At 41.0% G+C, this 23794-nt stretch overlaps 3 protein-coding genes across 3 annotated transcripts in view; 2 read left to right on the forward strand and 1 right to left on the reverse strand.

The window, feature by feature from the left end:
- Positions 1 to 23794, reverse strand: part of LOC100740704 (heterogeneous nuclear ribonucleoprotein K) — a 62584-nt gene that overhangs the window by 5792 nt on the left and 32998 nt on the right. Inside the window, exons 8-9 of the mRNA XM_033320303.1 lie at positions 344 to 472; positions 6 to 135 (exon numbers count right to left, since the gene is read on the reverse strand). Of these exons, the coding sequence (XP_033176194.1) occupies positions 6 to 135; positions 344 to 472 (259 nt within the window). The remainder of the gene's footprint in view (positions 1 to 5; positions 136 to 343; positions 473 to 23794) is intronic.
- On the forward strand, positions 3742 to 5267 carry LOC100749524 (probable cytochrome b5 2). Its single transcript, XM_024367036.2, is given in 3 exon segments — positions 3742 to 3778; positions 4113 to 4433; positions 4957 to 5267. Coding segments are annotated over 3 exon segments (480 nt in total). The 5' UTR covers positions 3742 to 3756; the 3' UTR covers positions 5094 to 5267.
- Positions 8213 to 11891, forward strand: LOC100740216 (cytochrome b5). The gene is made up of 2 exons (XM_003488786.2): positions 8213 to 8533; positions 11062 to 11891. Exon 2 carries the CDS (start codon positions 11097 to 11099, stop codon positions 11481 to 11483), a length of 387 nt encoding a protein of 128 aa, XP_003488834.1. The 5' UTR covers positions 8213 to 8533; positions 11062 to 11096; the 3' UTR covers positions 11484 to 11891.

Genomic DNA, 23794 nt, shown 5'->3' on the forward strand with positions numbered 1-23794 from the left:
GCGGCCTCCAGGACCGCCGAAGCCGCCTCCTTTCCCTTGGCCACCATCGCCCGTTCCATAACCACCGTAGTCGTCCGCATAGTAGTCGTCGAAGTTGTGCGGATCGTAAGGATTGTTCACGCCTTTCAGCGGAGACTGAAATAATCGAATAAAATGTTAAAAGGATCGCTTCTATCGATGGACATTGTGATAGTTGTTCGATTCGACGTGTGAAGGGTTTCTAGGTTCTTGGATTTGCGGAAGAATTGAAGAAGGATCGTAACGAAAGCGAGAAGAATTGTTTCGCGTTTCTAATTTTGCTTCTTGCTAATCAATCAGCAACGAAATAAGCGACGATACTTACGGTTTTAATGGTGGCGATTAGCTCGCGAATACACTCGATGCAGGTATTCGGTTTGCCACAAATGCTGATCAGCCGGTCGGTACTGTGAGGACAGCAGTGCGAATAGATCTTGATCCTCGCTCCGGTCTTCTGTAATACAGAAAATGCATACGGTTAAAAAAAGGTAGATATATAATGTACATATGCGTTTTAACGATGCGAGTTCATTTGCAAAATGACTCGTTTGAATGCATACAGGAAGAAAAGAGTTTGCAATGTATGTAAAGTAAATGCGATATAAGCTGAAAGGTAAAGATTATAACAAATAATAACGATAATAAAATCGCTTCTTTGAAACAAAGAAGAAAATCGTAGAGTTTTGCGGGGGAGCAACGGGCAAAGAAAGTGAAACTTTAATCGCGACCGATCACGATTGTCGCGTTTCTTCGCTCGATAACTCGACGTCACGTCGTGCGATTCTGAGGCGCCAATGGTCGGATCGCGTGCTTCGAGTTGGTTAACAGTCGACCCCTTGTTTCTCGAGATTGTACTTTCAGAGACAGGGTCGGGTTAAAAGCGGTAAACGTAGCCATTTGGTCACCTTTAATCTATCCCTCTCCAACAGAGGCGTTTTCATTTTCTCTCTCTCTCTCTCTCTCTCTCTCTCTCTCTCTCTCTCTCTCTCTCTCTCTCTCTCTCTCTCTCTCTCTCTCTCTCTCTCTCTCTCTCTCTCTCTCTCTCTCTCTCTCTCTCTCTCTCTCTCTCTCTCTCTCTCTCTCTCTCTCTCTCTCTCTCTCTCTCTCTCTCTCTCTCTCTCTCTCTCTCTCTCTCTCTCTCTCTCTCTCTCTCTCTCTCTCTCTCTCTCTCTCTCTCTCTCTCTCTCTCTCTCTCTCTCTCTCTCTCTCTCTCTCTCTCTCTCTCTCTCTCTCTCTCTCTCTCTCTCTCTCTCTCTCTCTCTCTCTCTCTCTCTCTCTCTCTCTCTCTCTCTCTCTCTCTCTCTCTCTCTCTCTCTCTCTCTCTCTCTCTCTCTCTCTCTCTCTCTCTCTCTCTCTCTCTCTCTCTCTCTCTCTCTCTCTCTCTCTCTCTCTCTCTCTCTCTCTCTCTCTCTTTCTCTCTACTAGAAACGCTTTAACGTAATTATCGTGCCAAGATCTCTGATTTCTCTTAGGAAAATGGGGGAGGTGTTGCAAGAAAGAAATAAAGAAATATCGTGCAACACAGCGGTAATTAAAATTAGCGATCGACTTCTGATCACACGAATCGTGACAAACCTCAGTTTGTCAGAGTACAACATTCGCAGAAGGTTTCGTCTCTTTGCATTTTCTTTGCTTGATCCGCTCGGGAATACAACGCGGATATCGTTTGCAATGGATTTGAAACAAAGTCGAATCGCGTGAGACAGCTTTGATGAAATTAACGCGATTATTCGCCGTGATAATCAGGGAGGATCGTAATGAAAGGAGAACCGGTGATTAGGAACGAACTGGCAGATGTAAAGATAATTGCACCCCTGTCGTTCGTGCTCATCTACCTTGATGGTCTTCAACGTCTGCCCTCTCCACTCGAATCTAACGAAGTGGAAAGCTTGACACTTTCCAGTCGTTCGATCTCGAATATATCTACTAATTACAATTGCCAAAATTTGCTGTTCCTCCTTGAAAATTGCTCGGCATTCCCGCGAGGACGAAAAGATCGACGCGAGGCAATCCAATCAGCAGACGCGTTCCCGGCAATGGATATTCGACATTGTGTGGAAATTGCACCGTTTAATTACACAGATCAAAGCGAATAGCGTCGTCCGCTTCCCTTGCATCCATCCATCCGTTTCCGAACGCAGACATCCGGTCACGTAGAACCGGATCGCTTTTACCGGAGACAGAATCTGTCTGAACACTCTCGACCCTTTGCCTCTCGATTCCACCTTGTTTCTTTCGAGATATTAAATACTTCCGGTTTGCCAACTAACGCTTGCACTTTAAACTTTACACGTTGATTCTCACCGTGTGACGGCATACCACGATGCTTCCGCAATTCGACAGATTCAAATAACTTGACGAGCTTTATTGAAAGAATAAACGCAGATAATTTCACGATCGAACGATCGATCGACGAACAGAAATCGTACGAGCTCGACGTTCTGCTGGCAGAAATATCAACAAAAATCGAGCGTTGGTAGAATCTAGATTCTGGGAATTCAAGCCAAGGTAACTCGTAGACTAAAACGTGCAAAATTTGCATGTGCAAATGAGGCGTATAACAAAAATAACGAAAAAATCGATAACGGTGTAAGGACACTGATTTGGATATACAGGCACGATTTATGCTCCTTTCTGTCTAACGACAGAGACAAATTAACAAAGGATTACACTAATTAAATGGCCGGATACTGCAATGCAAGAAATATATAGCACCGTATGAGCGAAAACATTCCATTACTCGGAAAATCGTAATATAGAGAGCGACCGACAGAGTCTATTGTGCTCTTGGAGCGATTTGCTTTTGTTGCACGGTTCTCTCTATGGTGCAAATTTATATTTACTATTTCACGACTCCCCAGAGAAATAAACCGACGCCCGTGGGCATCGGTATTAAAACGAAACGGACATGATTTCGATAGTCACATGAAGAATTTATCGATCGATAACGCAGTTCTATTCTGTGTAAATGACTGCGCAAATGACGCATGAATTTTCATCGGATCATTATGCGTTCATAGAGTCTCGAACTTCGACGCCGTAAGGAAAAAAAATTGTGCCAATTCAGTTGGTTTCTAGCTACGACGACGACTGTTTCGAAAATATTATCATCGGTGGAGCTCGAGGAACTCGTTAATAACGTCGGTCGACAAATTTTATGCAGGTAAGCCTCGATTATTCTGAATGCAAAGTAGTATTTAATTTCTGATACTTTCGCTTTTTTCTCTCTTTTTTTTTTTTTCGTCGAAGGTTTTCGCGGCAATCATTCGGATAGCATATAAATTTTCTACTTTGTAAGACTTTGAAAACACTTGAGACCTAGATCGACTAGATAGTCACGATGACACGGCGTTACCGGATCCTTTCACACAACCAAAGTAAAAAACAAAATATTGACGACTAAGCTCATGAATGTTTAAACGAGCGTAATCGGACGATCTTCGAATGTCGCGCGAAATATTCGTCTTTCTCCAAAAAATGTATCCGCTATAGGGTACCGTGAATATCATGAAACACGAGAATAGGAAGTCGCGTCAAATACGAACGTGCACGTGAAAGATGACCGAGAAACCGGCTTTCTCGAAGAAAAAAGAGGAATGTTCGCGTGGCCATTGACTTTAGTCGTAGACGATTGATGTCTCGCGCAGTGCCATTTCTTTTGCTCCCAGCGGAAGGATTACTTCGTGCAAGACATCTTTTAAACGGAAAATAAGAAAAGAAAACAATGTGAAATCTCCAATGACTCGGGAATCAATACGAGGTACGAACTTTAGCCGTTACCGAAGACACATAGTTTGATACTGGAACTGCAGCCTTCCGGTTCAGACACCAACGCTATCGCAATACGATTTTACAAAGATCGAGAAGACGATAGATTTCGTAAGGCTGACACTCGTGAAATCTCGACTCGACAACCCGATCAAAGTTTACAAATTCCTTCAACGATATCGGTAAAATAAGTCTACGTATCGTAAACAGATAGGCAAAACATCAATGTCAACATTATTTTTACTTTCGACTGATCTTTATCTTTATGTAGATAGGATTTAAAAAAAAAATAAAGTAATACCTCCGATTTATTTTTTATTCTTCAGATATCAAGAATTTCCGGTGAGTAAAATTAAACAGAAAAATGTCAAAGGTCTACTCGGCGCAAGAGGTAGCGAAACACAACACGGCTAAGGATCTATGGATCGTGTATCAAGACGGCGTGTACGATATTACAAAATTTTTAAGCGAACATCCAGGCGGGGAGGAAGTCTTGTTGAATTTAGGTGGGCAAGACGCGACGATATGTTTCGACGACATTGGACACACCACCGAAGCTATACAACTTCGCGAGAACTATAAAATTGGAACGGTGGTCGGTAGCCTTTCCGGAGACGCGACATCTTCCCCAGGCACATCTTCCGGGGGTACGTTATCTATTTGTCATAATACTTTCAATTTTTATGTCATATAAAGAACAACAAAGAAAAAGGTCATGGAAGGTAAAAAAAAGAATGTTCTTTTTACTCATTCGTGCAGTATCTCTTACGTATGAAACTGTTGCTGGAAAAAATGACTAATCCTAACAGCACTGTTACGCGTTGCTCTGTTGTTTTGTTTGTATACGTGACACATTCGGTTAATACGCGTGCTTATCTTCATGGTTGTGTTGAGTGAAATAACCAGTCAAATTTTCTATACCGGTCATCCTTCCAGTAATACGTTATCCACTATCTACAAGACATATATAATATTGAAAAACTGATAAGCAATAGAACTGCGACTAATGTACGAACCTCGTATTTCCGCATCTTAATTTCAATCGCAAATTATGTATCTATCTCGTTATTCTACACGGTCGAGTTAAAAAGTTAAAAACATTTAAAGAAATTTGAAAAATCTAACAAGCATGTGATTTTATATAGCTATAAATTAATCTCTGTTTGCCAGGCGCGCAAGACACAATAGACGACGACAACTGGGAATACGAGCCACCGAAGCACGAACGGTCACCGTGGCTACCGGTGATGATCGCAGTTGCTGTTGTCGTCTATGCATCTATATTTTATTACTTCTGGTACTCGTAAAGGAAATAAAGTCAGCATAAACGCGCGAACTCGACGAATAAAACGATTATTCGTTTTTACGAGTGGGGGTTTCTGTTCGTTCTTTCTCTTCTCTTCTGTTTCCCAATGACACAGAAACCTGGCACGATAATGTATAATTAATATAGAATAAATGTATTTATTCATATCAAAGAAACGATAGGAGAAAGTGAATTTTTCTTGTAAATATCTTACCTAGCCGTTAAGAAACTTACCGAACCTGGCTCGAATCAATTCGTTCGAGTTTCGAAACACAACTAAGCGCGTCGTATCTTGGTCGTTTCGTTTTTCAAACGCGGTAGGTCGAGACGTTTTCATTTAATTCCGATCGCAGTCTATTTTTCAATATTTAAAAATACATGCCCAATGAAATTATGTTCTCCAACGTCTGGCCAAGCTAGATTCAATCTTTTCCTCGATATTCTGGCACGTCGGCCGCGAGTTTAAATTAAAATTCGTGACACGGAAATTCAGTCGAACAAGATGTACTCCCGTATCCAGACACGCGATCAATAAAACAAGCTATTTTTTTTATATCACATCCGCAGACTAGTATCGCGATAACCATTCACGCGAACCATCCCAGTAAACAGCGTCGTTTGTATATCTCGCTATTATATCGACCGGTTAAACGCGCGGAGCATAGTTGCAAAACGCGTAGAAAATTGACACAACGTTGAAGTCAATATTCACCGTAGAAATTATCTCGAGATAGCTACATAATCCCTGCATGGCATAGAAATTTCGTTGATGCAGCGTGATTCGCCAAACAATCGAGCAACCACGTCGAGCACGAGAGCCTCCTAGTCATCGTGACTGGCAGTTTTCAACTGACTGCAGCCGACATTTTAGCCCGAGAATCCGTTTCGTTCGCGCGTTTCTCCAACATTCCAGTTTCGATGTTATAAAACTTTATGAAACATACGATACACACATGTAAAAAAAAAAAAGAAAGAAGCAATCTATTTTTTTAAAACTTCGTTGCATACTCGTAACAAGCACATAATTGCAAAAGAGATTGAGCGGAAACTATCGCTTAAACAAGCGAGTTTTAAAGTGAAAACAAACGGACGGAATATTTGGAAAATTACTAGTTACCACGCGGTTCTTGTTACCAGCCGCTCCTATTTCGTTTGCAAACGTAATTATATAGAGAATTTACAGAATTCACTACGTTCAATGCGTTCGTTTAATTAATTGGAGCAACGTGATTTCAATCCCTTCCCAACCTGGATCAATCTTTTACACGGATATATGGCTCCGTACAGTTCGTTCGAATAATACATTTTTCTCCTAAACGTAAATTGCAATTTTTCGATAAAAATCCAACAGATCGAACGTCGCGTCGGAAAACTATCGGAATCGGACGTTTCGTATGATATTCGTGCAACGATTCTCGCAGCGCAGCGAGGATAAGCCTAGAGTCGAAACGCTTTCAGAATAATTTAAGTATATGCGTGATGTTTTATTAATATAGACGCACGATAATCACAATGGATGCAGTTGCATTACATGGTCAGCGCGTACAGATCGCGCTGAGTGCAGTTCCAGCTGAGTGCAGTTGCATGCGACTAAAGTCGGTCTGCATGTTATAATGCGATCAATACACAAGGTGAGTTCGAATTTAGGCTGATCCCATGTCTCCACGGAACTGGTCGATTATCGATTCATGTTATTATTATTACTGCTTTATTTTTATGACGTGGAGCGTATAACGTACGCGTTATTATATAATCTATTAGCACGGCCATACATACGCGAAATGACATTCGATCAACAACGTTCAGCAGCTGCTGTTTTGAAAAATAAAACGGAAGATGTTACTCGACCAATGAATGGAAAGTAAACCGGGAACCTGTCCTACCCTTTTCTTACTCCATTTTCAAGAGTTTATTAGCCTCGTGCAGACTTACCACGAATATCATAAAAGGTCGTTCTGCTTTCGTTGCGAAGTAGCCTTCTCATAAAAACACCGCATAACGTCACATCATTATCTTTTTTTCACACGGAAGAAGTATGTAACGACTCATATTTTCATTGAGTACAAAGCGGAAAGAGTACATGTCCGCAGCTTACACAATAATGAAACGTCAATATCGTCACGTGTTTTAAAAACGACTTAACATTGGTTGAGACGATTATTAAATCGGCTGTCGTTATGAATACTAATTTTATCAGTTGCTTCGTTTGTAAACTCTCGTAACTTACGATCTCGCAATCGGCCGTGATTCTTGGATCCTCCTTTGTTTTTTTCGAAACGCCGTATTTACTAGCGAAATTTTCATAGAGGATTTAATGGCGCGTTCGGTACACTCGTTAAGTTATTTTACGAATATCCTCAAATATTACGTCACGATATGCGCATACTTCCCATACGTAAAATTCGTAGGACGGATAGAGTTGCTATAACTATCGACGAAATGAAACGGTAAAATCGATATACAAATAGGAAGATAACGTTTCCATCTTTTAACATATCATTTTTAATACGCATATATATTTGCGATACCTTTTCATTAATACGTAACGACACATCTTATAATTATAAAACGAACTTTTTGCTTCGTCCAATGACGTGCACGATGGATCGATCCTGACACGTCTATCGATTAGCAAAGTACATAATACCCGAGCAAAGCAAAATTTGCAGAACAGGATACGACCGATTAACGAGACCTCCATTAGCGTTTCTAACTAAGTCGTATAAATACAGCGTGGTACAAAAACAATGTTATTCTGGCCTTAAAAGTGGTAGAAAAATCTCTACGAACAACTGCGACTTATTTGCAAGAACGTCGTTCCTATAAGCTTCGAAGGCCCGCTATTGTCATTGAACATCGCCAAGAAAAAAGCATTTACGATTGCGTTCCTTTCGTGTCAATTTGTACAACGGACACGAACAACTTTAATATTAGGGCAATTTTAGGTTCGTCTAACAAACCATCGACCTATACACATAACGATGCCAAAAAGAAATATGGACCCACGCGAGCAATAATTTCCCCGACGTTGGGTTTCCACTTCTCTTCGTACAGCATGACAAAGCGAGAGAAGAGAGGAGATGGCGAACGAGTGGGAATCGAAGATGATAAGGGGCCCATGGTGGGGCAGCATCTAGAGGGGGCAAGGATAAAGCTACTACGAGCTGACCTGGTTGGCGGCAGTGTTTGTGCCGGTGCAGCGTCGTAAGCAAACTCGTCAGAGCGGATCGTTCGACCATCGTTCCTCCCTTTTCGTTCGACCGCGTTCTTTCCTCCGCACGTTTCTACCACAGAGAAGTAGAGAGAATACACAGAAGCACGTCACGCCGCGCTACGGGTCGCAGAGAATCGACCAAGGAATCCGACGATTTGGAGCAGTCGAGGCACGAGAAGCAGTAGCGACAAGCCGTGTTTCAGAGGCGAACAAACGTAAACGAGAAGGTACGTGGTCAGGTGTTCCGCTTCTAATAAACAAGGAAGGCAGTTTCGACCTCGGGCATCAGCGAAGCAAGTGAACGAATAACGTGTGATGTTCGTGCGTCGCATGGAACCTTCGATTCCGGCCAGAACAGACATGGCCGACGCGGAAAAGAGGCGCTTCGATCGAGCGTCCCTCCTCGGTGACTGATCTGCCTGGACGACCGACCGATTTAAATTATTTCTTTCGAATACCTGTACTTTCGACAACCGATAAGCCTCTTTCGTACAGTGCGCTGCGTATTTTTCGTCGTTTTTACCGTTCGAATCTTCGCAATTACGTGTAATTTTGAATAAATAAAAAATAATCGATGACGCAGATCCTGAACGATCGAATGCCTTTAGAATTAGATCGACAGCCTGATTTTATCAATGCTGTAAATAACTATTCCTGTATGCTTACAACGAAATAGTTTCTTGTGAATACAAAGAATGACGTAATTCGCTGTGTTTTCAAGGTAACAGTTATTAGGACCTTCCATTGAGTGCGACTGACTACGAAGTCATCTTACTGGCACGTTCAACGAAAAATAAGGAAGTTTGACATGTAATTGCATCAAGGCTGATTAAATCATTCGATCGATCACGCCACCGCTCGAATATTCGAGTCTCGTTGCCTCCGTTAGATTGATATTCACTTTGTAAAAATGTCGTCGTGATTAGTGATATCTCTTCATCAGCGGGCTCGTGGAAAGTTTTATACGATACTGTGTCGCTAGAAAAAGCAGAGAATCGTCGCTCGCGCCGATTGGGTAATCTGGATGACCTTCGCGCAATCATGGATGATGACGCCGAAAATCATATGCCTTCGTGCGAGTTAGAATCTGTTTCGCAACTGCTTCGAAAATATTTATATACTCTTCTATCTTTTTATATTCGCGAGAACACCGGCAAATTCTTGCCGCCGCAATTCATAGCTTTTTTCGCAAATTTCTGTTCCATATTTATGTATTCTTTAAAATGGCCCTCCTGAAACGACAATAACTGCAAATATCTCTTATCATATTGAAGTTGAAAGAAGTTGAAATGCAAAACAACTCTTTTGAATTAGGTCAAGACTATGACACCTCAGAAAGTTCAATTTGTAAATAATTGTTTCAACCGTATTTAACCGTAGATTTATCGACAATATTTTCGCTTCTTTCCTCACGAGTCAAAATGAGATGAATGAGATTTGTCAGAAAATGACTGAATGAAATTTTACCACTTGACATCGGGTGCATAAATCATTTTCTAATCATCTTGAGATTATTACCTTAAACTAAAATCGCGTTGTAATCAAAAGCATACTACAAGTTTTCTAAACACGAAATACGCGACGTATATAATATATTCGCAACTAACTCAGTTATCGATATTACAATTGTCATTATCTCTCTAGCATCGATCAATCATTACGTAATGAAACGTTTCGCGAGACGTTTATCGTGTCGCGAGTACAAGAACAATCAACTCGACAAATAACGGACATCAAGCGAATGAGGGTACAAAGGACCTCGATAAAATCGTTATTGATTATCTGTCGAAAAAGAACGTTCTGCTGACTAACGAAACAAATGAGATATCGTAGCTCTATCGATCGAACATTTTATCAACGCGAAATTAACATTATCCGCTGGTGCCCTCGTTATAAGACGCGTAATATCTGGCCAAATACGACGATCTCGCAGGTTGAAAAGTTCAAATTGTTATTCAACGTGACAAAGCATTATTTATTCCATCGTCCTCCAAAATTTGTACTTCCAATAATAACCGACGAATAAACATGACACGAATCTACATATTTTAAGCACAAATTTTGTTATAATCTTTCCATATGAAACCTAAAACGAATGTTGCTTAAAATTTATTGTGTAACCGTACTTTCGTATTATTACGAAAGCGATTGCAATTTTTCTAAATTTTGTGATACGTTGAAAAAATGTGTAAATATAATCGATGAAGAAGATTATTCGTTATTCGATTGGCATGACAATAGGAATTCGTTTACGTTTCATCTATGCACCGTCTTTTGTTCGCTATTCCCCGAAATGCATAAATATTTATCGCTTGTACTATACAGGAGTATATATAGGACATGACCCGAATCTGGAGCGCAACCATCTTTAGATACAACAAAACAATTATTGAAACTTCGACTCGCTAAATCTCCTCTCATAAATATTATTCATATTTACATTTCGCATATTATCTATCAACTATATCGACTGGATACCGAACCTTTTGCATCACTGTGCTACGTAATACCGTTTTTTCTGATAATTCTTTCACCGACAAGATTAATCGCATGAACTATTAATTCCTGCTTGAAACATGAGAGGAATCTCATAAATAGTCGACTGCTGTCTTTCTCTCTCCCTCTCTGTCTCTCTTTCTTCTCAAACAAACAAAAGAAAATAACATTAATCTTTTCTATCGCGTTATTCCATTCCATCCAGTATGTATCTGCTAAAACTTTCAAATAATTAAACTAATCTATTCTGTAATTTCAGAATTCTTGCTGTAATTGAAGATTTCCATCGAAAGCATGAGTAAACAGTATACGAGGAGCGAAGTTGCTAGCCTCAACTGCAAGGATAAGACGTTGATAATCATACACGACAATGTGTACGATGTGACGACGTTTTTAAACGAGCATCCAGGTGGCGAGGAGGTTCTATTGGATCACGGTGGCAAAGACGCTTCCGAGGACTTCGACGACGTGGGTCACTCTAAAGATGCGTTGGATTTAATGAAGACTTACAAGGTCGGCGAATTGGTCGAGGCAGAAAAAAATGGCAGCACGCCTAAGCAGACGTGGCCGTCGGGTTACTCGAAAGATGGTCAAGACAAACAGAATCAAGGAATATCGCCTATGCTGTGGGTGGGTGGCCTGGTCGTCGTAATGGCCATCGCATACTTCGTGTACTTATAATTTCGATAGATAAAATACGTGTTCTACTACGAAGAAAAAAAACGAGAGTGCTAGAGGAAATCGCCGTTCCGCGTTAACGTGTATATGAGACTACTGTGACTATCTTCTTTCTTTTCGATTTTCTTTGTACACGTCGCTGCGTTGCAACGTTCGAATGCTGAGTGAGGTTGAATAGAATTCTGCAATGTATTTAAGCAAACTTGTCCCGTCCAACTCTTGTAACCGATGGACCTAACAATGAAGCGCAAGAATGTTATCTATACAAAGGATTTTGGATTTCTACTTGTAAAATAGAATAGAAATAAGCCCACGTAATTTCCCCACGAATCGTTTTCAAAGTTCCTCTTTAAATCGTTTTTCTGTTATCTTTTATGCGCATGTTTTAAAGAAATAAATCCCATTTTTCTACACACGCTTCTAATTCACGAATTTCCAACTTTTCTATCAACTTTTCTCGTTTAATTCCATCAAACTCGTTTTCTACATCGGATCACCCCCATCGACGCCACGGTAAACGAACGGTCCTTTTCATATTTTATCGTAGCGAATGAAGGAAAAATTACAAATCAATCGTATTTGAAATCTGCACCGGGCAATGAGATGGCGTTTGAACCTGCGTTGAAACCGCAGATTCCTCTCGACCAAGATAATCGTTAAATCGACGTCGTTTCTCAGCGAACTGTAGCGAAGAAGCCCGTCGGGCATTTGCATTCGAATGCCTCGCATTACAAAAGCCTCGTTACAAGTTTTCAATGAGAGGAAGAGCAGGGATAGCAATGCGATCAGATCGATCGGACTTCCTTTCATTTCGCTGGATCTCGAAAAGACATTCGTCCGTCTCTCTACCTCTTGCTATATTGCCCGCCGAAAATTCACTGATTCCTGTAACTCCATCGAGGCGAAAACAAATCGAAGCATGCGGATCACGTAGCGCTAGTGTAAATTAAGCTCTCGTCGATTCCACGACCGATCACGCTCCATTTGACTGCCTAAATCGTTTAACTCTTCGCGGCGATTTTAATTCGCTGCGGAAACTCAATATATCGAGGCTGGAAATTCATAGCTTCTCTGCTCTTTTGTTTTTTAATTGAATAGTGAGACGCGATTATATGGTTCCATCAATTTTCATAAGGTGATTAATGAAAATCGTTGGCCAAATTCATTTAAACAAGAATGTTAATTTTCATCGATATATAATTTCCTGTACGGATCATTTCGACCTTATTATTCTCCCGAGGAGCTGGCAAACAAAGGCGATGAATAATTCGCTATACTAATTGGGAGAAAATCAAAGGTATTAACGAAGCGAACCGACTGTCGGTGTCGACTGAAGCGAGAGAATTTAACAATGCGAAAAAGGTCGAAAAGGGGATGGAATATCGGAGGGCAGACAAGAATGACCTAAGGATGGCTAGTCTTTTGCGCGTGTTTTAACCAAATGGGCAATTTTTACTTGGATAAATGTATTTGAAAAATCGTAAATGTTTTATTAGATATAAAGATACCTTATCGCGTCAGATCAATCGAGTATCGATCGATAAGGTTAGATAAATCGTAATCGTATAATTCTATTCTTATTTTCTATCGATCATGCGCAACGTTATGAAATTATTTAAAGAACCGTTGTCTCTTATCGTCTCTTACTCCTATTTTATATTTTAATAACGGAAATACCCTGCTTATATTTGTAGTATTTGTTCCCTAACTTCGATATCCGAGCCGATCTTCGATATGCAATTGCAACAATCAATCGGATTATATCATCGACGTCTTTAACCTGTGACAGGAAAATTCGAAGAATTCAATAATCTCTCGTCCGAACGAGCCAATAAATCTGTCTGAAGGATCGGCCTCGGAAAAAAAATCAAGCCAATATTCTCGAGCATTATTGTCTCCAATGGCTTCTTCTTACTTGCAAACGAAATTCAAGGAGATTAAGAAGCCACTTTATTTTCCGAATCGATGTCGAGCTGTCCGGAATCGACAACATAGCCGAGATACCTTGCTGCGTCAGTGAAGAATTCTTCGCGAGTGACAAATGATCGAAAGATATTATTAAATATTCCGTCGTTATCCAAGGAAAGCCACTTAATCGACATGAGACGAGAACCGTTGCGGTTTCCGATCGATTTGCCTCGTTTCAAACCTCTGAACTTATTCCTTGAGTATCCTTATTTTTCTTCCTGATTTCTTCCCCTTCGTGTTTACCATCATCGTTATCTTCGCCATTCGCCAGCCGCCTCTAATATATTCAGGGTAATTCAATTACTTATTATAACCTATACAATCTTCCGGTCTCGCAGAGACACTGCACGCAATTGTTGCCTTTTGCCCTGCTCGTCGTCGTTACGGCTACCTTTGTTCCGCTCGTCATCGTTACAGTTATACTTTTCCCTTGTACATAATAGGCGCCTAAAGAATGCCCCGATAGTAACACGCAAGTATTCTTTAAGCAACTTCAAGAAATGATTCTAACAAGACTGATCTATACGAGGAAATATTAGATCGTGCGATAAATTCGTTCGCATTTCCTCGAAGGCGAACGTCAAAGGCCTTTTTGCGTTACGCTTCTTACAAAAGATTTTGTTAACGAACGGCGTATGTATTATTTTCTTCTACTATTCCATGTACATGGATTAATGCAACGCCTTTATCTCATCGCCTCACAAATTTTCTTCATTTATCAAAAAAGTTCTGATATTACCTTCTTTAAACAATTCAACGAAAAGGATACGTTTAACACTTCAAGAAGCAAAGGGCGAGGAATTCACGAGCAAAACCAGGATCGACCATAAGCCAGCAGAATAGACTCCTTACGTAACAACGATCCCTTGTTCCTCGACCTCAATCGCAAAAAGAAAGAAGCGACGGAGAGGGTGGGCGGAAGAGTGTGGTCGAGGAGCGGCCGCCAAGCAGCACAGGAGGCAGATGGTGGCCGCCGCACGGGAAGGATGTACGGTTTTCCACATATGTCAACCGGTCATCCAAGCCTGTACACCGCAAACCGCGTCCTATCGGAAGAAAGCGAGCTCTTCGAGACGAAACGGAGCGGAAGTCACGCTCGTGACGACCGGCAGTACTTTCTGCAGAAAGAAGTGCAGGACGCTGGCCGCGAATCGGTTAACGATCGCGCGAGAATTCGACAATTAGCGTCAACGGCGAACACGCATCGATGCGCGCCACAGGTGAGAAGTTTCTACGAGCGTGTGCGGTTATTCACGCATCAAAGACCGCGGTAATTGGGCGAAAGCGAGCTCCTAATGCTTCAGCTTGCCACTCTGATGACTTTGCGGAGTTTATCGGACACTAGTTGGGACTTTAGCGATGTTCGATCTCTAATCACCGAGAGTTAATCGATTTAAAATGAAGTAAGCACTGTCTCGTTCTCTGGGTTCGAAGATCTCAATTATCCCACTTTACCGTTGGAAAATCGAGTTTTAAACGATAAGTTTGCCATCGAGGAGAAAGGAACAAGATCGAGGCAGGAATTCTTTCGTACGTTTGAATTAATCTGAGATTCCCTTTTACTCCGATTTTAAGGGGAAATGGCTTGATACGAGTGCCGACGACGATCGGTCAACAAGGACGAGCGGGGAAAATAGTCGAGTAATTCTGTCATTTCTCGTAACGCGAAGAGAACGTGGAAGATACGAAAGGAGACAAACCGGGACTATGTAATAACAAGATTTCAAAGGTTTCCTCTATCGTCTGTTTCTTTCGCCTCTGCTATACCTTCTGATATTTCATTCGCTGTGTCGAGAAATATTTTTCCAACTTTTTTTCATTTCTTCCGTTTTTCTCGTAGTCGTAACGAAGCATCGTTCCTAGGAGAAATAAATTCGATCGGTAGCGGGTTGTAAAATAGTTTACGGTTATTGTCCGGCCCGACCACGCGAAAAAACGTGCAATTTTCCTCCTTTCATTCCGTCACGAATTCGCGAATTTTTTTCAAACGTAAAAGAAAAACAAATTTCGCATTTCATTCCTTGTATACTAGAATAGAAGCAATTTTAATCCTATAAACCAGTTCCTCACATAAACGTTCTTTGACAAAATACTCTCTTTTCTTTCGGATAAATTACTCTATTGCTAATAGATAAATCTGCCACGAAAGATTTCATTAACGCCAACTTTGCCGCCCAATTTCCCATCTATATCTCGATAACGAATGGAAGGAGCGAGCGAGTCCGGTAAAATTTCACGGCACGCCTCGTCGCTCGAAGGAAATTTTCTCGTGGACAGTCTAATATCGCTAAAAGCTTTTTAATAAACAGTCGTACATCGGTGCGGCTGGTTGGTTGCGTAAGAATACGGGCTCGTGCAGGGACTGCTTTCTCATGAGAATCTCTCCCTCTTTCTCTACCGTTCCTCCTTTTGGGGCAGTGAGACGAAGGCGATGTGGAGCATTCAATGGAAAACTTCTGTCGGAGGAACGCGGAAACGAGCGAAGTAAGAGAAGGAATTTAGGGGAAATACGCGAAAGAATCGAGGGATGATAGAAATGGAATTAAAAGGGAAGAAGTGAGCCAAAAATAAGCGGAACGAAGAAAAGAATGTGAACAGGATTAAAGCGGGAGTATTGTCAGAGACACTGGAGGATCTTGATGGAAGAAATGTTGAGCTAGTAATAAAATGAAAAAGAGAATAAGACGGCTGAGGAATTGTCGTGGAGGAGATGTAGCGAAAACAAGAGAAATAAATAATGGAGCAGTTGCGGAAAGAAAAGGAAGTGCAGCGTGGAGGAAGAAATTGAAAACGACGGCAAGAAAAATAGAGTGGCAAAGTGGAGCTGGATGAACTAATGCGAAACGCAGCGTGGGACATACCTACGGAACTCAGCAATAAACCCAAGAAAAGAAGACAGACGTGTGTGTAGTGAAGATTACGAAAGGAAAAAAAGAAAAAAAGAAAAAAAAAGGAAAGATGGAGGTGAAAAGAAAAGACAGACTACGAGTCACAGTTTCTGAAATAATTTTCGATAAAACAGAAATTAAAGGCGACGCCATGGAACAGAGTGGAATTAAAGAAACATTTACCAAGGAACAAACAAACAAACAAGGAAGAACAACGTGGAAAAAGAAACTCAACAGCCAGAGGAAATAAGCAACGGTCAAATAAAATCAAAAAAGATCGGAATGAAAGTACGCATCCAAAGTTTACCTTTCGCTAACAATCGCTGACAGGGGGCTTGTATGAGGCGGGGGAGTTGAAACAACGTATGAAAATGCGAAAAACCGGAGGAAGACGGCCGCTGTTTATTTTACGGAGTAGCTCAAACATACGATATTGTCCCCGGCAAAGTGGTTCTGTTTTCGCGTTTTCGCTATTTCTTCCATCTCCTGACGACCTTTTCCCAAACTATCCGCGTCTGTTTTTAGTTTTCTATTCCTACCATCCCCCTACCCTCCCCGGTTTCACCAACTTCTCTGCGAAAAGCATAAATTACCGTCAAGAATTATGACGAAATGACACGCGAGATCTCGTTCGCTTATCTCTCGACTCTGCGTCACCCCTCGTCGAGAGAAAGAGAAAGAAGAAATAGAGGGTGGCGACTGTGATCCGACTCTCACGTGAGCATTTTTACGTTCGTCACCGCGCGACCTCGCGTCTCGCGCGGGGCATATTACGTAATTACCGAAGGGAAACGTCGACCAACAACGGCGATCTCGAGATTACGCCACCCTCGCTGTTATTTCGCGCGTGAAAACGTGACCCGAGCGGCGATGAAAAGGAGAACGAGTCGGACAAGTAATTGAAACGTACCCCCATGAATCGGTCTCATTTTTAGTATAATTTTAATTTCGTCCTCGTGTGACTGGAGGAAAGGCGCAGATTTAAAAGATAGTTTAGTTTATATAAATTTAAGACGGTTTAATTTAATTTAATTTAACTTTAATTTTCGACTAATGGTTCATGGAACGAATTCGATAAATACAGCGTCGTCAATTCGGGGTACGGATGCCGATATTGAGGTGTCGAATGGGTTAAACTACGACTTGCGAAATATATCGGTGAAGGTACAAATAACATAGGAACGAAGATAATGGAGTAAGTTACAGTGTAAGTAAAACTTACAGTGGAAGAGTTTCAAGAGTTCTAGGAATTTGCAAATGCACGGGAATAAGATTGGAAGGCGGCGAGTTTCAGAAATTGCGCACGACAACGTGAATTCTGGAAAAGTTGGTGAAAAAACACGCGGGTTGGAAACTGGAGCGTTTCCGTCCGAGCAGGAAACCGATAATAGCATCGAAGGACCTCCCCTGCAAAGGTTGATCGTTAAAGGAATGATTTCGCTCGTTTTCTCGACGCTTTGGCTGGAAATAGCAGGAATTCGTGGTTAGTCACTTGTCCAACTTGTATTCTCCGTTTTGTACACGGAGTCGGACACTTACGTCTAATTCGCTGCGATGGTAGCAATAAGGCGTATTACGTGGTTAAATCTGATCATCATAGCGCAAATTTAGAGGATGAACTAAACGATACATTGGCAAGGGTTGATTTAAAAATACATGCTTTCCTTCTAAATTGTTCAAAATTGAAATTAATCTCGAATCGTATAATTCGTATTTAAAAACGAACGAACTCAAACTAATCGAAAGTGACGCGATGACACGAACATGTCGAAGCAAAGAGAGTTCGCAATTATATGAACGTATCGAACTAATTATCCACGACATAGAAAGAATGATTTTCTCAATTAAAACGTGTTTATCTCGCGCAACTTTCCCGATTGATGCACCGGTAAGCATCGGATCTGAGAAACAATATCTCAAAGTGTCTGTTTCTTCCCCTTTAATTTCTCACTGGTGAACTGAAACGACGCAAAACACATAGAAATAAAAAATGAAAAATATACAACAACGCTATGTAACAAGGACAAAGCAAAAGGATTATTACGCTCGCATGCTGCTCGCAATCTATCGATTATCAAAAATCGACAAAGAACGAAATTGTAAAAATTGAAGAAAGCGCGTACCTATGATCTCCGAAAAATCCCAAAAAATTGGAAAATCCAGCATGCATCGTCGTAGAGGGAACGTCACGTTTTTTAGAAAACACCAAGGCGAATGATCGCGGCGACGCAAGCGAGAGATCCATTCGATCGGCAAGAGGAACGAGACTCGAGGGAAGAAAGAGGGCCCCCGGAGGACGAACTCGAGGATCCTCACGCGTGGACGATCGACCGGGAACTGAAAAGGCAGAGGGTTCGAAGGACTGTCATGCGCCCCTGATTCCGTTTCGGCCGCTGTTCAGACTCCACCCACCTTCATTCATTCACGAACGGAATTACCAGCCGCTGCTTTTCATTATTCCGGGTCTTACCGTGCAGCTTTGCATCGTGACCCGAACCGTACCCCCGGGAAAAGGGAAAGTTGCGCGGCCTGTTCGAATGTGCCGGTCGCCGGTCGGGAAAGAGGAGGGAAGGGGACATTTCCGAACAATTCCAAGTTTCCGACAGAGCCGTAATTTTCAAAATCTCTTCACCTGGAAAATTCAACCCTTGGTCGTAACTTTTTTTTAACGATTCTCATTGGAAATTTTTCTAGAGACGATTAATTAATTTTCCCTCGAGTCGATCGTAGCGTAGATTTGTCTATCTGTGAATTTGTTATCGCTAAATTAAGCTACATATTATACGCTTTGATTATGGACGTAAGTAAAAGTAAAACAAGTACATGTCAGAAAGTGTAAATAACAAGAAGGTATCGTCTCTTGGAAGTAGGTAAAACAAATATGACTGAAGAATGCAGTATAGCACTGTTATAGCGAGCCAAGGTTGAGCAGCTTGGAGAAGCTATTATAACTCGACTGCGTTATTCGATAATAGTCGGACTGCGATCATGCTATATACCCTCAGGTTTGAGATTACCACTTTGAATTTAAGCAATCTCAAATAAATTTCTCATCCAACGTCGAACTATCTAATTAAACCATCGCCTCGGAGAAAATTATTCAGAAAACCCTGCACGATTCTAGAAGATGGTCTAGATAAATCATCGGCTCGATAAAGAACGAGATACGAACGAAAGAAGATAAAATAGATAGGAAAATGGAGAAAAGGGAATATTTGTAGAATGATACGCTTCCCAGGGTAAAAAGGCAACCGGAGGAAATCGGAAAGAGAAGGAGGCCGCACGTGAAAAGCTCCTGTTGCCTCGTGTCACGACGTCCGGGCAAGGCAGCTGCACCTGGTGTGGCAGCTGTTAGAAACCGTCCGTTACCTGGTTCGCTAGCACCTGTTTGGATTGCGTGCTGCGTGGACCTTCGAGAACTGCCCATAGCAACACATGGCGCCGAGCACCAAAGAGCACCAGGAAAACCCTAAAGTCTGACTATTGGAGAAACGACTGAGAAAATAGATAAATTCTCATTTTGCACTCTTTATCTCACGTATACGAGTCATTCGCAAATCAAAGCGATCACTTCCATTTTCTAAAAATTTCTTCATTTTAATATTAGAGTATACGATTTCCATTACTTTCAACCGAATCGTATTTTTCTATCGTTGGAAAATTTCGTTAAACTTCGAAAGAATGTGAAAGAATCATTGTTACAAACGATCTGTCGTTTCAATGCTAAGTACACTAAACATTTTCTTAACGCGATATCGAGATATAAAAGACTCAGAATCCTAGCAGAGACAGTTTTTCAGAAACCGAACGATCTCGATGGACTTGACGATCGGTTTGGTTCGTTAATGGCTCGTACAAAGTAAATCAGATTTCTATGGCTGTTTTCGCTCGATAACTCGATACTCTTTCGTGTCTCTTTTACAGGAGAGTTCCAAATTTGCAAACGTTGTTAGAATTATCTTAAAATGTTACCCATGCGCGCGGCATTAATTCAATTCTCGTCTATAGAGTCGCGTCGAAGTTTTCGACGAAGCAATGTATCAAATACCACAAATTGGCGCTGAAATGGCTCCAGCTACAACAACATCGAAGCAACGAAACTCAATCTCGATGAATTATTTTCTTCTCAAAAGAGAATCTCAGCTCATCTGTAAACTTTTTTAAAGTCTGCTTTTCTACAGAGTGTGTATTCTTTCGGAAGAATTCGAGAAAAATCGACGTGACTATGTCCGTGTAGACAGTCATGGGTAACGGATAATAATAAAGGCATCGCGTGTGCATAATTATCTAGGGTATTTTCTTGGAATTAATTTCGAGCTTCGCGAGGGAAGAGCTTTTTTACCCTTCTGGCTGCTACCCCCTGCCGTGCCGCGCAGTTATTTAGGAAGCACGAGAACTTCGTCGCCGCTGACGAAAGAAGGGTTAAAAAGAAACGCGTCGCGCCGCGTTGTGACCCGGAATTCCACGGTTTTTGCGTCGCAGACTTCGTGGGATTTAAAGCTACAAGCTTTTTCGACGTTAAGCGTTCATGCAACTTGCATGTACAATATTATAAAGTCTCGTGCATCGCATTCGACAATGTATAATCCGCTATATGCTAATATGCGACAAGAAAATCGGAAATACACGAATTACCATTGCGAAAACCAAAAGAAGAAAAGCCACCAATTTTTATCGATGTTTCAGACAATAGCTTTATATTTTATATTATAAAGGAAATGATATTTTTAAATATTTTATGTACGACTGAATTAACTCGTTAAATCTTTTAATGACATCGTTTCGTTTTTTTTTCTTTTAAGTTACATCATGATTAAAAAATGCGGATAAAAATGAGTTACGTGCTACGACACACGATGAGGTTTCAAGCGACTACGTTAGATGGCACGATTGTTATCGATCTAGCTTCTCGCTACTCTCTACAAATTCGTCTCTTTACATTTCGTAGTAGAAAAGCTGCTACTTTTACAATAATAATGTTATCAATTAATAAAATGTCAAGTAATTTAGACATATGGAAAAAGCATTTACGGAGTTTTTTTTTACAGACAGTACACACTAATTCGCTCAATTATTGCTACATCGTGACGTCTACTTCGCTGATTTCATTCTCGATCACGAGTAACATGTTCCTCATTGATAATCAAGCAAGCTAATCGATACGTCACGCGAATAACTGGTGAGTGAATTACGCGATCGTTGTTATCTATGAAAAATCGCTTACGTAAGGCTTCGGGCAGCTCCGAACGACAAAAGTTCGTGGTCACGTTCCCTGAGACCTATCATTATCAACAACAAACTATGGTCACGTAAAAATGATCGATGTTAGTACATATCCGCGTTTAAAGGTTTCCTCTGTATTCCCGAACGATCATCAGTTACACATTACCATTCTGTCGCAGGAAAACGAAGAGTTTCATCATAACGTTTTTCATTGTATCGCTCGCCGTTCATGCCAATTATCGCGTCAATCTACCTTCGCGTCATGGAATTTTTTCCTCGTGTCTTGTGGAGTACCTATTACAGCGTCAACTTTATATTTCGAGTATTCGTTTCCAAACAGGCTCTTTCAATCAAGAAATACGTCATGTATCGCAATTTGAGGAAACAGGGCGTGTAAACGTCTGGTAGAGATAGGAGAGAGCGAAAAGTTTTAATACGACCGCGGAATCGGCGAGAGTCAATTCGTCCTTGCCGGTTAACGAACCCTAAACCAGAAGGGAAATACACTTTTTCAGAACGCGTCGCCGTAATTGAGCGAAGAGAAGAGGGCAAAACAGGGGTGAATGAGTGTAATTACGAGCGGGCGAGCCGATTCGAGCGGCTTTCGAATGAGAAAACCGGACGGTGACGGTGGCGACGACCAACCACCGTAACTTTGTAAACCTGTTTAACGTTCGAAGGAACATCCTGGAAATACCAAACCGCTCTTAACCAAAATGTTAACCACGGCGCAATTAACAGAACGCATTTCCTCGCACGTTTAATTAGAACTTTTCAACCTAAAAGGATACGTTCAAAAATATCCAACGTCGCACATAGTATCTCCAATCGTAGCTACGAAAAGCGAAACTTAATCCTAGGTACAAACCACGTTGACTTGGTGGTCATTCAGAACCGATACACTTGCGATCGAGGCAATGTCTGTCGTGGACGATCAACGATATCGAAAGACAATCGAAGCGTTTAAATTAAAATAATAATTGTATTTGTAGAATGCACGGTAATTTTAATGACCCAATAAATTTATATATAAATAAGGTGTATATTACGTAAACTGTCGGCTATAAGTATCAGAACTTTATATTTATTGGAAAGCTGAAATTTTACTTTGCTTGATACTTTACATTACGAAGCACAAGCGATGCGAATGAAACAACAAATTCATAAAATAAGTAGAATATAAAGCAGTAAAAAGCATTGGATTTGTACTAAATATCTACAGATGTTCCAATACTTATGATTGACAGTGTACATAGATAAATACAATAGAACTTCGTTCATATGAACCTGTCAGGGGACAAGTTGGTTCGTATGAGTTTTTCTCATATAATAAGAGTTCGTCTGTTTCTTTCCACCACCTATAATTTTTCGTTTAGTTAATAGAAGTTCGGTTCTTATTTAGTTCAGTATTCGTATAAGAGGATTCCACGAAATATTTGCTCTTAAATACATAATAATGTTGCGAAGTTGTATCGACTGCGAAGCATAAGAGTGTGTCGCACAACGACGTGTCCCACACCTTACATCTTATTGTTAGATGTTCCTATAAGTGGATTAACGCTCGGCGGTGGTTCAGATAAGGAGTTGAGCTAAAGTTCATATAACCAGACGCCATTAAAATTTCATCCGTAGAAATGAATTTCGCATAAACGAAGTTCCACTGTATTACAATTACGTGATGAGGGAATACGCAACAGAATTCTACAGAAAAAAAATATAAAATTTGCATATCGATGTTAACACGTTGAGATAACAAGATCGATCGGTAAATACCATGTAGGTTATATTCGAAGAGATAACAGAAAGCATATAGAAGATGCTTATGAAAGCAAAAGACACAAACGAGGTGCTCCAATCTGCTCACCTGTACTCCAAGTAAGAAGTAACAAGGGATTCCAAGCGCGTCCCGTATCAAGAAATTAGGGGAAGCATAGAGGATAGATAACATAGCGTGAACAAGTCGGTTTTATTGCTTCCAACGGGAAACATCCGGCGCCAGGATCATGGAAGTATTACAATAAACGAGACACGTCTCTCGAGTAGAAATACGCGAAATATTGCACGCGCTAAGGACGCTCGAGAGTATCGAAATAACGTTGCTGTTGACAAAAGGAGAGAGAGAAGGGAGAGAAAGAAGGAGGGAGAGAGAAGCACGACGATAATGTGGCGGTAGAAAAGAGAATGCGGAAACAGAGCAGAAAACAAGAAAAACGGATCAGAAAACTGCGAGGTCAT

Source organism: Bombus impatiens, unplaced genomic scaffold (assembly GCF_000188095.3).
Source record: "Bombus impatiens unplaced genomic scaffold, BIMP_2.2 scf_0264, whole genome shotgun sequence".
NCBI lineage: Eukaryota > Metazoa > Arthropoda > Insecta > Hymenoptera > Apidae > Bombus > Bombus impatiens.